Source organism: Mucor velutinosus (assembly GCF_035048745.1).
Source record: "Mucor velutinosus strain NIH1002 chromosome Unknown tig00001567, whole genome shotgun sequence".
Lineage (NCBI taxonomy): Eukaryota > Fungi > Mucoromycota > Mucoromycetes > Mucorales > Mucoraceae > Mucor > Mucor velutinosus.
The window spans coordinates 626,522-640,120 of record NW_027041896.1 but is presented as its reverse complement, the minus strand read 5'-3'; the positions used below and the strand labels follow the sequence as shown (position 1 = coordinate 640,120).

At 42.9% G+C, this 13,599-nt stretch overlaps 5 protein-coding genes across 5 annotated transcripts; 3 read left to right on the top strand and 2 right to left on the bottom strand.

Annotated features, from left to right (window-relative positions):
- Window positions 1-275: 275 nt before the first annotated feature.
- ATG5 (autophagy protein 5) lies at window positions 276-2,712 on the top strand (the record flags this gene model as incomplete). The annotated part of the gene is made up of 3 exons (XM_064831271.1): window positions 276-815; window positions 874-1,375; window positions 1,433-2,712. The coding sequence occupies 3 exons, from the start codon at window positions 276-278 to the stop codon at window positions 2,710-2,712; spliced, it is 2,322 nt and encodes a 773-aa protein (XP_064688139.1).
- Window positions 2,713-2,904: 192 nt separating this feature from the next.
- TOS8_5 (Homeobox protein tos8) lies at window positions 2,905-4,432 on the top strand (the record flags this gene model as incomplete). Its single annotated transcript, XM_064831270.1, has 9 exons — window positions 2,905-2,930; window positions 2,987-3,098; window positions 3,161-3,337; window positions 3,419-3,486; window positions 3,541-3,729; window positions 3,788-3,941; window positions 3,997-4,035; window positions 4,099-4,223; window positions 4,279-4,432. 9 exons carry the CDS (start codon window positions 2,905-2,907, stop codon window positions 4,430-4,432), a joined length of 1,044 nt encoding a protein of 347 aa, XP_064688138.1.
- Window positions 4,433-4,471: 39 nt separating this feature from the next.
- Window positions 4,472-6,156, top strand: ATC70_012086 (uncharacterized protein; the record flags this gene model as incomplete). Its single annotated transcript, XM_064831269.1, has 2 exons — window positions 4,472-4,840; window positions 4,897-6,156. The coding sequence occupies 2 exons, from the start codon at window positions 4,472-4,474 to the stop codon at window positions 6,154-6,156; spliced, it is 1,629 nt and encodes a 542-aa protein (XP_064688137.1).
- An 89-nt stretch (window positions 6,157-6,245) lies between these two features.
- On the bottom strand, window positions 6,246-8,736 carry DBP5 (RNA helicase required for poly(A+) mRNA export; the record flags this gene model as incomplete). The annotated part of the gene is made up of 11 exons (XM_064831268.1): window positions 6,246-6,710; window positions 6,768-6,974; window positions 7,045-7,160; window positions 7,221-7,308; window positions 7,367-7,843; window positions 7,899-7,934; window positions 8,006-8,047; window positions 8,099-8,197; window positions 8,255-8,431; window positions 8,497-8,580; window positions 8,647-8,736. 11 exons carry the CDS (start codon window positions 8,734-8,736, stop codon window positions 6,246-6,248), a joined length of 1,881 nt encoding a protein of 626 aa, XP_064688136.1.
- A 296-nt stretch (window positions 8,737-9,032) lies between these two features.
- On the bottom strand, window positions 9,033-12,797 carry ATC70_012084 (uncharacterized protein; the record flags this gene model as incomplete). Its single annotated transcript, XM_064831267.1, has 8 exons — window positions 9,033-9,433; window positions 9,496-9,880; window positions 9,934-10,199; window positions 10,252-10,510; window positions 10,566-11,340; window positions 11,396-12,453; window positions 12,511-12,619; window positions 12,685-12,797. 8 exons carry the CDS (start codon window positions 12,795-12,797, stop codon window positions 9,033-9,035), a joined length of 3,366 nt encoding a protein of 1,121 aa, XP_064688135.1.
- Window positions 12,798-13,599: the final 802 nt, after the last annotated feature.

Genomic DNA, 13,599 nt, shown 5'->3' with positions numbered 1-13,599 from the left:
TCTTGATCGTTTTGTAAAGTAAAAGTATCAGAAGAAAAAGGAATGTCTCTTTCCTTCTCGCGAGTACATTCGTCAATTAGAATTCTGGCCTATCAAAAGCTTCATCTCTGCAACATTGACGATGTGCAACACAGCTCACTCTGTTTAAAGCAGTGCGGAGAGGGGCATTGCATCACTCCCCGGTAGCTGTATTAGACCTATTTCTTCTATATTTGATACATACCTGCCTTTCTTCTATAATCCCATCGTCGCATTGTACATTGATCTACACTGCCATGTCAATATCAGCTCTTAAATCTATGCCTCGAATCCGCAAAAATGTAATTCATCAAGCATCTCGTTTATTCGCTATTCAATCCTGCCGTTATACTACGCTGCGTCGAGCAAATACAGCAACCAACACTGTGGACAATGGAAACGTCAAGAACGACCACATACGTTCCATCTTTGACGACAATGCTGCCTGGAAGCGAAACTCAATGTATAAGGCATCTTCTACTGTACCCGTGGGCCTGTTTGAGAACCCTCATTTCAGCAGTGTTCATGGCATCGATTTTGCTACTAAGCAAGCCATCCAAAGAGCTCAAATCATTGTCGAACGTATCTGCAACGCACCCGGTAACGGAACTGAAGAAATGGCTAAAATTGTCAAAAACCTGGACAGGCTATCAGATACACTTTGCAGCGTCATTGACATGGCTGAATTCGTCCGCAATGCTCACCCTGATCAAGTCGTCATGGAAGCTGCCAACAAAGCTTACGGCGATCTATGCTCTTACATGAACACACTCAACACAGATGTCCGAATCCATCAGGTACTTGCCATACACATCATATCTATTATACTTGTTATTTATGCTGCTAGTGTATTAGGTGCTATCATTGGTATTAGCAGACAAATCCATTGTCTCCAAATTCACGCCTGATGAGCATGCAGCAGCCATCGTCTTTTTACGAGACTTTGAGAAATCCGGCATCCATTTGCCAAACCAACAAAGAGCAGAATTTGTGGAATTATCAGACCAGATCATTCACCTAGGGAGAGAGTTTATCCAAATGAACCCAAGAGCCATCAAGCAAGTCAAAATCAAGCATTCAGCATTGGGTGGTGTAAGTCCAAGTGTGATCCGATCTGTGGTCAGCAAAGACGGTTATGCCTATGTCCCCACCGATTCAACCGAGTGCCAAATGATATTAAAGTATGCTCAGAACGAGAATGTGCGCAGACAAGTATACGAGTCGATGAACTCGGCAACAAAAGAGAGCATCATGACACTAGAACAACTCATGATGACTCGCTCTGATCTGGCTACTTTGGTTGGAAGAGAGTCTTATGCTGATTTGCAATTGCAAGACAAGATGGCCAAGAACCCAAGTAAGAGAGCCAAGACGAGTGATCAAGGCAAATCAATCTAACAGCTTATATTTTTAGATAACGTGGACGCTTTCCTTCGCACTTTGCTCGGCCATCAAGAGCCTACGTTCAAGAATGATGTTCATTTGCTTCAGACGACAAAGCAGCAGGACCTGCGATCGAGCTATCTGCCTACCGTCAATGCATGGGATAGAGACTACTATATGCAAATGCACAGTGCTTCACAATCCTCACCAAGTAACATGCCTTACTTCTCAGTGGGATCCGTGATTCAGGGCCTGTCCAAGCTGTTCAAGCATCTCTACGGCGTTGAATTTGAACACGCTTCTCTCAAAGCAGGCGAAGCGTGGCATGAACAAGTCCGTAAACTGGATGTCATTTGTGAGCAAGAAGGCAAAATTGGCACCATCTACTGCGATTTGTTCTCTCGTCCTGGAAAAACCACTAATGCAGCACACTATACCATCCGCACTTCTCGCCGTGTAGACAACGACGACGCTGAAAACGACATCAAGTATGCCTTCCCTGGCCGCCATGTAGACGTAGCCAATTTCTTACCACCTGTACACCAACCCGCTGAATCTGTGCGGGGCCAAGAAGGCTTATTCCAATTACCCGTGATTGCATTGACCTGTGATTTCTCTGCCAGTGCAAAGCCAGCGTTGCTCTCCATGTTTGAAGTAGAGACATTGTTCCATGAAATGGGTCATGCCATGCATTCCATGCTGGGACGCACAGACTTCCACAATGTCGCTGGTACGCGATGTGCCTCCGATTTTGTAGAGCTTCCTTCCATTCTGATGGAGCACTTCGTATGGCATCCCAAGGTGCTTCCCCTGTTTACCAATGGCAGTGTATCCAGCGACGCGGTGCAGGCCTTTTTAAAGCAACGTAAAAGATTCAGCGGCATTGAAGTGAATAGCCAAATTCTGATGGCCTTGGTGGATCAGCGGTATCATTCATCCGAGGTGGACAGGCCCACATTCTCAAGTGTTGCTGAGTGGCACCGACTGCAAGATCAAGTCGGCCTCTTTCCCAGCGTGCCTGGCACCATGTGGCCAGTACAATTTGGCCATCTGTTTGGCTATGGCTCAAACTACTATTCCTATTTGTTTGATAGAACATTAGCAAGACGTGTCTGGGAGACAAGCTTCAACGCCAACCCCTTGGACCGAGAGAAGGGTCAAGCATTTAGAGACAATTTGCTCAAATGGGGCGGTGCTCGCGATCCATGGCAATGCGTTGCTGACGTGCTTGGTGGTGAAGATGGATCCAAGGTTGTCAATGGAGATGAAGAAGCAATGAGAACTGTGGGTGATTGGGGGATTGACGTGTAAATAGTAATAAAATGCAGCCTTGTAACTTGACATGTTTATACTGCTTGTAGCCTATCCATCATTGCAGTATCTGAAAAGCGGGGACCAAAAGCGAAGTTTGCCTTCAAGTAGTGCACCGCATAATCGAATCATTCAGACTTCTTTTTCTTCTTGTTTCTATAACTTTTGATAGCGATTTTATTTGTTCAGCATATGGCAGAAGAATTTGAAGAGAAAAGGTAACAGACCTAGCTTACAGACGTTCAAGAGCAAGTGATTCACGCAGAGCCCACAGGAAAGCCTGGGATATCATTTTCAATGATCCAAATTTATCGCTCAACTCACTTCGACATCGAGCAGTTGCTGGCAGTGTGTGCCAGAATGGACTTCGCTCTGTTTGCTGGAAGGTATGTAAAGCGCTTTATATATAGTATAGGGATACACGCATATTCACACTGAAAGCACCTAGATCTTTCTCGGTTATCTTCCTACTTTAGAAGTCTCGACCTGGCCGTCATTGCAGTTGGAACAACGCCAACATTATACAGATCTAAAGAGAAAGTACATTGAGGAGCCTGCCGAAAAGATGAACAGAAAGGGAGAAGAGGATCTTTCAGATAACAACCCTCTGGCACTCAGCGACAGCGTAAGCGTCTCTCTCTCTCTCTGCTCGTAGGCATGTATATGTATACTGATCTCTCTGTTTTTTTTTCGCTGCCTCATCTAGAACCCATGGCAACAGTATTTCGCAGACACAGAAATCCGTAAAGTGATTCGACAGGATGTAGAGAGAACGTAAGTCTTTACTGACTGTGCAGACTGTCAGCATACAGCTCACTGTTGGTGTAGATTCCCTGACGTAGATTTCTTTCGAGAAAATGATGTGCAACAACGTTTAACCGACATTCTGTTTATTTACTGCAAGCTGAATCGTGAGGTCTCTTATCGCCAAGGCATGCATGAATTATTGGCTCCATTTTATTGGGTTCTTGCTACCGAGAGCTTGGATGTCAGTCAAATAGATCAACACCATGTCGAGTAAGTTGCTCTGGTTGAAGCGGCTTTAGACGCATGAAATCTCACTCGTAACTTGTAGCCCTGCATCCAAATTGATGCTTCAGGTTTTGGACTCAGCGTTTGTTGAGCATGATGCCTACATTCTGTTTGACAAACTAATGACTTTTGGAAAGTCATGGTACGAGTTTAATGAGGAGGCGCCAACTCGCAAGTCAACAAGCAGCAGTACAAAGGTATATAGCATCCAGTGTATTGTGAGAGAGAAGGAGCACTTAATTTGTCGCCTAGCCTGACATGCTGTCGAATAATATACCCAAGCCTACTGATGTAAGTTCTTTTGTATGCAATGTTGTTTATATGTGAAAAATGATGCTGAAACAGCGTCCCTAGAGCGCTCGATTAAACCCTGTTGTCATGACTTGTCATCGCATTCACCATGACTACCTTCGCACTGTGGATCCACTCTTGTATCGACATTTAGAGAATTTCGGCATTGAACCTCAATTATATGGCATGTAAGTGCACGTTGCGTGGATTGGCATGTAATGAGGGCTAAAATCTGTGTGTCAGTCGTTGGATTCGACTACTGTTTGGACGAGAATTCGATATCTACGAACTGCTGAAGCTGTGGGACGCTATTTTTGCTCAGGACCCAACCCTCAACATTGCGGAATACGTGTGTCTAGTCATTCTTTTACGCATGAGAGATCAATGCAAGTATTGAGAAACCTGTGGCATGCTTTACGTGGTTGCTCACATTGTCATGCATATAGTGTTACAAAAGGATTATGCCGAGTGCTTGACCATGTTGATGAGGCCGCCTCAAATCACCAAGCCTACATCATTAGTAGAGCAAGCAAAGTACCTGCAAGAAAACTTGTCCGAGGACACCGCTCTGCATATTTTGCAACAAAATGACGTTAGATCGGGCAAAGATCCTCGAAACAGCATGTCTGATGGCGTGCCTGAAGCTCCAGGTGCAACTACAGCATTTGCTGGGCAGCAGCATCTCCAGCCCAGAACGCTAAATCATCGCAGCTCACAAGGGTTTGATAGCTTCTCGAGAATTACCAACAATATGATGAAGAATCCTCAAGTAAGAGATCTCAATAGAGCTATCGCTGGAGTTATGGTGAGTCAGACACATTTATTGCTTTGTCGATTGCTTGTACTGAAGTCAATTCACAGAAAAACGTCAATACGTTTGGTGAAAATGTGCTGGGCAGACCACAAGATGGCATGGGTCCAAGAAGATCAACTGTATCATCCGAATTTCCATCTGGCATTGATCGCATTGCGAGCACGCACAAGTACGAGCAGCGTGTTCCTCCTATTCCCATCCCCAAGAGCAGCGATAATCAAGCAGCAAGGATTTCAGCAGTAAACCGCAAAATGGGCGAGATGATGGCGAAATGCATTTCTCTGTTGGAAACTGAAATCTTCCCTGAACCAGGTACATCTGACAAGAAGCAAGATGAAGATGACATTATCAGCAAAGCAAAACAAGACTCACAGGCTGTTTCTGGTAAGGAGGGTAAACCATTTGACCAAGAGGCAGAAGAAGCAGACCAAGATGTAGCCAACTACGATAGCAACAGTTCGTCCGTCTCGGAGGAAAAGGAGAACACCAATGATTCTGCCTTCAAGAAGCCTCTTCAAGACGATGCCACTATTATTATGGCACTTGCAGGCCTCAAGCATGTACGCGATGTTCTTCTCGGCAAACAAGCTCACTTTGATGCCAGTGTCATTGACATCAAGTTGGGAAACAGCACGCCAGACAGCACCTCCAATGGCGAAGATTGGAAATGGGATCTGGTAGATCACAAAGAGGTTGCTTCTGCTGCATCTACACCTTCATCTCCTCCACCTCCCACCATTGCAACCAAGAAAGCATCTGCCACTATTTTTGTACCTCCGCAAACATCATCTTCCTTGATATCCGCAGATATAGATTCGCCTATCTTTGAAAAGGACACGAAGCCCTTACCACCTATTATCCATCAACCAGAAGAGAATCAGCAGAAGTCCGTCATGGTCGCGGAAGAGCCCAAGTTGCCTCAGGTGCCCATCACCTATATTCCTGCAAATCCTCCACCTCCAAAGCAGCAAATCAAGTACAGAATTGAAGATCTCTTGTCAGACCCTGATCTCCAACTACCTAGTCCAAAGGCATCCGCCAATGCCAAGTTCAGGTGGATGTTGGAAAACGAAAATACGGCCACTGATAAACAGCCGTCTTTGCTGAACAATCATAGTACGAGTGCCGGTGGGAATGGCGGCGGGAATCAAGAGTTATTCAAATCAGAGCAAAGACTCTCTCCTAGAAAAAGAAGCAGCTTCATCATCAAGAGGCCTGCGAGCGATAAGGCGAGTGAAAGTACTGTGGACCCTTTAGATGCCAAAAACGTAGACAGCAGAAGATCTTATGAATACGACATGCTTTAGTATGAAAGTTGATTATAGCACTGGATTGATTATCCCCTCTTTTTTTTTTTGAATCCATTGGTAATACATTTTATTTTAAAAGAATAAATCTAAACAGATTTTGTGGTTGTTAATGCTCGAGAAGCAGGTATGGGTATGAGAGAGGCCATTTGGCCTTTTTGTCTGAATGCTTTTGTAAGAGTGATGTTGGAATTAATATATGCAGAGGAAGAGTAGATTTCACCTTGATGTGATGGCGTAGGCTGATCGTCCTTCTTTGGTTGCTGGTCACCTGTTGGAATAGGGGATTTCACGACAAGTTTCTTTTTGAGTGGCATGGATTGCGATGGCTTTATCTTCTTTGGTAAGCCTTGTGTACTATTGTTGACGACTGAGGTCATGATAGCAGATACAGCGCGTGTTTTTAGTTGATGTGGCTTTTTAGGTTGCATGACGGATCCTAAGCTACCCACTGATACAGGTCGACTCTTTACACGTTTTGGTGTGTGAACAGGGTCAGAATTGAGGAAGCCAAAGAAGGTCTGGTTTGCCTCTCTATCCGCAATTTCATCCAGCTAACAAACTGTGTCAGTCATGTATATATATGCACGGTTTTGATGAAGCTACGTTACCAGCGTATCGAGATAGCGTCGTTCACCGATCATCACAGGTTTGCCAGCCAGCTTTTCAAACTCATTGAGCGCTTTGATCAATTGACGGTCCAAATACAATAGGCGTGGCAAACAATTATTACGCCATTTCTCCTCTTCTAACAGCTGGAAAGATGCTTGGAACAGTCTCTTTGGATCAGAGGCAGTTTTCTCGAAATCAATCATTTTCTATGTAAAGCAAATTCAGTTCATGCAGCTCGTTTTTGTTTTGACAGTCAGTCAAACATGTTGTGTGTACCTGAATCAAGTCTTTTCTTTCCTTCATGAGTGCCTTTAACGCTTGGCCTTCAATGTGAATGCTTGTAAGATATGTCATATGATGGTCGACTTGTGATTTAATTTCCAATTTTGTATCTAGCAATAACAATATGTAAATAACACTAGCCTTGATAAAGAGAGACATGAAAAACTCACTTTTTTCGTAAAGGGATGTAACGAATTCTGTGCGTTCTATTTCTGATAGGAGACAAGCATCCCACAAGGGTATCAATTGATCCTTAAACTGTAATATGTCGATTTAGTAAAGGATCCTTTAAGGAGATGTCCGAGTCGCTTTTTACCTGCTGAATGTATTTGTCAAATACGCTCTTTACCAGTGGATCAATGCTGTTTACGATCTCCTGCAATTGAATCATGTCTTGATCGCTTAATCTCAGCGGCAAGACAGGTCTCTCCAAGATGGGTATATTAAACTCTTCCCAAACAGCCTTAATTCTGGTCGTCGAGTGGTTGTACACTCGAATTCTATCTTCGTACAGTGTCTGCAGAGTGTGCTGCTTTTGTAAAAGTACATTGAGTGTGGATGTTGTCAATTGCAGTTGATTCGAGGGATGATGGTAGTAATCAAACGAGACCGATTCGTATTGCTCTTTCATCATACTCAGATCAATGTCCAGGGGGAAGTTTTGGTATAAGGCGGATAAGCATGTCTCGATGGCATCATTGCCGTCGTCGTTTTGAGTGGGTTGGTGGTTGAGCATATGCCAGTAGTAGTGGATGGTTCTAGCGGATGAATTCAGTTGTTGGATGCGATATGTCTAAATCCTTGTTTTAGTGCATTGCATGTGTGTAGAAGAATCTGTTATCACTCACCTCAATTTCCCTTAAATCACGTATTTCGCAACTTATCTATGATAGGGGGTTAGTTTTCCAACTTTTTTTTTTTTTGTTTTTTTTTGACTCAAGGGATTTCCTCTTACTGATTGTACGGTGGCCCAAGACAAATCATTTTCAAGATACTCCTATACGAATGGTGAATTTACGATGCAAAATGGAGTATGCTCGATGGCTACCTCGATTGACTTGAATCTGTATGGTATCTGGAGTAAAGTGCACAAATCTTGTATGGATGTCAACCATTCATTTACATAATTTTGTCTTGTGGATATTTCCTATATATAATAATACTTTTTAAGCTAAAATAATAATAGTAAACATTCCAATATTACATGTGTTAGTCTGGAGTCTAACTCTGTTAATGTCTTTTGTTTGGGAAACGTAGGGTTCAGATCATTGTAGATGGATAGTATTTCCGGCGAAATGTTGATCCTATCATGATTGATGCTGGAATACAGCATGCTTTCCAGCGATACACCCAGCAGTTGTGATGCTGAATCTATGTTTGTCTGAATGGTATATATGTCAGTCTATCCATCATCGCTCTTTCTTTCTGTGTGTCTTTCTCTGTTACCATGGCATCTTCAATGTTGGCCGCCAATAGCATCTTTTCTCGCTTCTCAGTGCGCACCAGCTTTTCCAGCTCTTGAATAACATTCTAAAATGATGCAATATGCATTAATCACCAAAAGGGCATTTGTTGTTGTGTTGTTACTCGTGTTACATGTAATTTATTATTTATTGAACAAGCATCGAGCTCCACTGATGACCACAGCGAAAACAGCGTTGATAGATGAGAGTACAAAATGTCCATTTTTTTTTTTTTTTTGAGAAAGAATGGGAAAAAGGGAAAGAAGGGGAAAAAAAAAGAGAAAAGCAAGAGAAAAAGAGGCAGTATTGTGTTCTGTATTAAACCATGTACATATGTAGACAACATCAGATACACTCTTTCTGTATATGCACACACACACACAATCAATTTATGTGACTCTATACTACCACAGGCACTCATCAAAGCCTCCTCCTCCCTTTCCTCTCTCTCTCTCTCTCTCTCTCTCTCTCCCTTTATGTTATATATGAAACACTATGTACAAACAAATAAATATTTATTCAGGAAACAAGGCTATTAATAAGCCCCTCCATTTCCACAATGCTGTAGTTCTTTAGCAATTCATGCTGGAGTATCTTGTGCTTGATGGTAAGGTTGAAATATTGAAACTTCTTTAGTAAATCGCCATCCAGGTAGGTTGTCATGTCTTGGTGATGATGGTGTGTTTGCTGCAGTTTGGGCTTGTAATTTCGCCAGGACGCATACTTGAGGTTGCCAATGCTGGCACTCTCCGCCAAGATGTTTCTTTGCAGTGTAGAAAACAGCTCAAAGGCTTTGTGTGAAATGGTCTTGACAGTACCTATAGATCCATGCACAGTCGCAAATGTAAATGACCCTTCAATCGATTTCGTCAATGCGTCATGATCTTTTGCTCCAGTGGACAGCACATCTACCAGGATGTCTAATAATAAACCATCAGTCATCTGCCACGCTGTTATATATATATATATACCAAACACACACCTGGTCGGAAGCAGTTGATCAATGACCCAACATGGAATCCACCTTTCAGCTGTAATTTGGATATATTGCCTCCTGCACTGTCGTTCTCATTCAACATCAATGTAAAGATATTGTTCTTGTCGTCAGCTCCAATGTATGTGTAATCGTTGACGAATTTGACAGCTGTCATCCACGCGGGTTTGCTGTCCACTGCTAGCACATCCAGCTTCAATGGATTTTGGTTCGTCATTTTCAGCACAGACATGGATCGCATTAAATCGCCAACAAGCACTTTATCACCTCGCGTATCCAAGCTTAAAGCCAGTACATTTTTGTGAACATTGATCTCAAAGGCCACCCGCTGGCCCCGCGGTAAGTCTGGAGCAAACTTGGTCAGGCAATAGATCTATTATAGGCTATGAGCACCAAATCCAACAAAGCATGCCTCGCATTACTTACAGAGCCATTGACGCACGCCACCACCGAATTTTGGAATGCCCGCATATCGTAAATGATGCCTGGCTCGTCTATTGCTTCCAGTAGTTCAATCTTGTAGTTGTCCTTGATATCAAACACCAATATACGGCCATGACTTGCATCTGGATCATCGGCATTTTCAATGACTGTGCCCACAAACAGATACTCCTTGTTGGGATATCCACTGAAGCTTGCCATCACCATGCTCTCGACTGTTTCAATGCCAGGCAGAGGATATGTATCCAGCACTGAGGGTTTTCGGTTAGTACGAGTCAAGTGCAGTTTAGACTCTATCGTTACCTTGAAATGTCTGTGCGTCCAGGATACGTATATTGCCTCTGTTTGTCAAGAATCCATTGTGATTGTTCTTTTCCTTGTACAGCGTGCCCACTGCTAATGCTTTTGTTTGATTCATGTATCGAATGCGCACAGGCATGTCGTTTTCGATTTTAAATTTGTTGTGGTGTAGCTTTTGATTTGCATCAATCTGACCAAATAAGAGACAATGGCTAGTCATTAGTAGAATATGCTGGCTGAATGTTGCAAATGCAAAGACGTCCTAGAGAACAAATTAGAATGTCTGCATACGATGGCCTGCTGTTGTCAGTCCAAACCTTTATATTGACAGCAGAGAAATATAGGGTTTCCCTGAGACTGGACACGATGGTTGGCCTACTGCCTGCGATAAAAACCTTCTTTTGATTTTGGTGCACATAGGGGTACATGGATGTGCAGTAGGTGCCAACCATTGTCTGTCTCTCGTTCTTTATTTGTGCCACGTTTCCCTTGAGCTGAATTTCGTTGCTTAGCAACTGCCCATCTCCCAGCAGAATCATAAAGTAGTATTTGCTCTCGAATTGCGTGATCAGCAAGTCTCGAGGCCCAGTTTCCTTGAGCGAGTATTCCAGCACAATTTCTAGATGAGGGAGCTGCAGCAACAGGGCTTTGGGCTTTGACCACATCCCAATCAATACGTAATCACTGTCAATACCATCTTGTTTGAGGGGACACAACCGAATACATGCAACATCAGGCAACTGTAAATAGCTAATCTGTCTGAGCATGTTTCCTGCGCAATCAAAATAAATCAGCATGCCTGTACCACAACAAAGCACACATTGAGTTTCATTCAGCTGAGCAATGGCAATGTACTCTCCCTTGGGCGGTTTCCATTCAAACAAAAGCGAACCCTGATCTCCCGCACTCATGATGCGCGCTGATGACTTGGTGATTTGTATCAAATAGCCTTCCTGATTGATGATAGCCGCAAGCGTCACCTCGTTATGCACCATGCCGCTGTATTCGGCGAATTCCTTCATTTCTGTGTTGCTTGTTTGTTGCAATACAAGAGTTCTATCAAATGTGGAAATGACGAGGACATCGCGGAATCTACAGCAAAATCGATCAGCCCGCTTGCATTTCTCACAGCCATCCTAGAACCTACGTCTTGGGTATCGTCAATGGAAATACTTGTGTGATTAGCGGTATATCAAGTTGGTACTGCTTCAAAAAGCCAACACCGTTCTCTACAACACGCAAGCTGCCGTCTTTATCTACGCCAGAGCAGCACACCATGGTCTGCTTTCCTTGTTGGTCATAGTCAAACAAACAGAAATCCACAATAGGCCCAAGGTTTGAGAATGTATGCAGAATGTCAATACTGAATTTGGCTCCCACTCTATTCAATCTAATCACACATGGATCGCCCTGCAAAGACCCTATATAAAACAGATCCTCTCCCAAATGCGTAATTGAATTGGGTATACATGCTTGTCCAATCAATGTACTGTGGATTTGCTGCACTTTGAGATTGGTGATGTCAAATGTCAACATATACAGGTATCCCTCAGCGTCTCCAATCAAGCAATGATCATAGCTATTCTCCAGAAACGAGGCTGCTGTAACTAATGTCGGATCGATGCTCAGTTCCTTTGGTGTGCTACCAGACGATGACAGATCATAATACGATATAATGTATTCGCCAATTGCTAGTACACCGCCAATTGGATCAGGCACTGCCACCAGTGTATGTGTCGTCGCCTCTACACCAACTTGCATTTTGTCGTTTTCTATAATTTCGTTGAGTGAAGCATTGTATCTAAAGGCTTTGATTGTCTTCAAATCGTTGATCTCTCCTAATAGCACTGCAATGTACGATTGGTGAATGCCTCTCAGTGACACCATGGACAAAAAGTCAAACTCGTTGGTGCGGATGGAGGATGGTACAAACGACGTTGATTTGCTGCCTTCTTTCTGTTTGCCCTTAATGTCTGTCTTGGGTACTAATGGAAGCGAGAACAAAAGTCCAGTGAATGCACTGACAAGGACTGTGCTGCTCATCAAATCAATCACTGTTGATATAGGTTGATCCGTAACTCGAGCATTGTGTTCGTTCAATTGGCCGTGCCCCTCTGTCTGTATCTTTTGCAATGCTTTGTCGTATGTAATAATCGTATAGTAGTGCTGATCCGTTAATATAAAGAGTGAACACGTTGATTTGTTCTACAATCCATCGAGTCAGGCATTTGCATTGCTGTTTATCCCCTTCTTCAAACTTACGGGTATAGTGCAGGTCTGGATTTTACTAATGACACCGTATATACTGAATTCTGATGCTAATTTGATACCGTCAGCCAAGATCGAGTACACTTCAATTGTAGACCCTTTGCTAAAATACGATAAGTCTTGGTCAAAAGCAAATAAAATAGGTGATCCTTCATTTATAAACTTTACCAGACAATCAAGTTGTCATAATCAGCATCGAGGAATCTGCCTTTAGCGGTGCATGTAACTGCGGTTGGATTATTAATAGTGGTGACAACATGATAGCTGTTCTTGTTGCTCATGACTGACACTGTTATAAAGAAGAAAAATGTAGACCTCTAGTTCGAGATTCGTTGCACATTGCGGTTTTGACAAATTTTCTAGTCGCGTTTTCAAGGTCACGCAAATATGTTTTGTATGCGAGTATTGACATTGTGAAAAGATCTCAGTGAATAAGCGCTTGGTAACACACATTGTACAGTAGGATGTAAGGTTTATTACTTTGTAAGCTCATTCTGAGCAAGAGATACGCTTGAGTACCTCTTCCGAAAGCAGGTTGTGCATTCCTAATGATGTTTATCGAAAATCGATAGGTGGACTAGCAGTATATATTTGATGAGCTGAAAACTTCTGTCACCTGCCAATCGTAAACTGAATTAATTAGTAGTCTTGCATACGAATAATCAGTCTGCTGCAAAGCACCATCAATTCAATATTCAACACTTGCAAACCTCGGTATAGGCCGACGGGAAAGGCGTACTGCATTCATTTGGAGCCTAGAACAAGGCACGATGGAAACAAACTGCCTTGAAATGTAAGAAGACAGCCCAAAATTGTACTTATCCATGATGCTTGAGTTGATACTATCCATTGGTGTATGCTAACTATGCTACACTTCGAGCTCAAAACTGAACACACACATTTTTGAGCATGCAAGCCCATGAGATGGTTGAGTTGTCATTGGCTTAATATTGCATGCTTCAAAGACAGAGCTCGGTTCCTGGCTTGACAGTAGTATATGGTGGTGATGCATACTTCTATCCTTTCGGTTTGACATTCTTCGTAATATTCATTATTTCCAATCCATAGTTAGCATGTACAAAA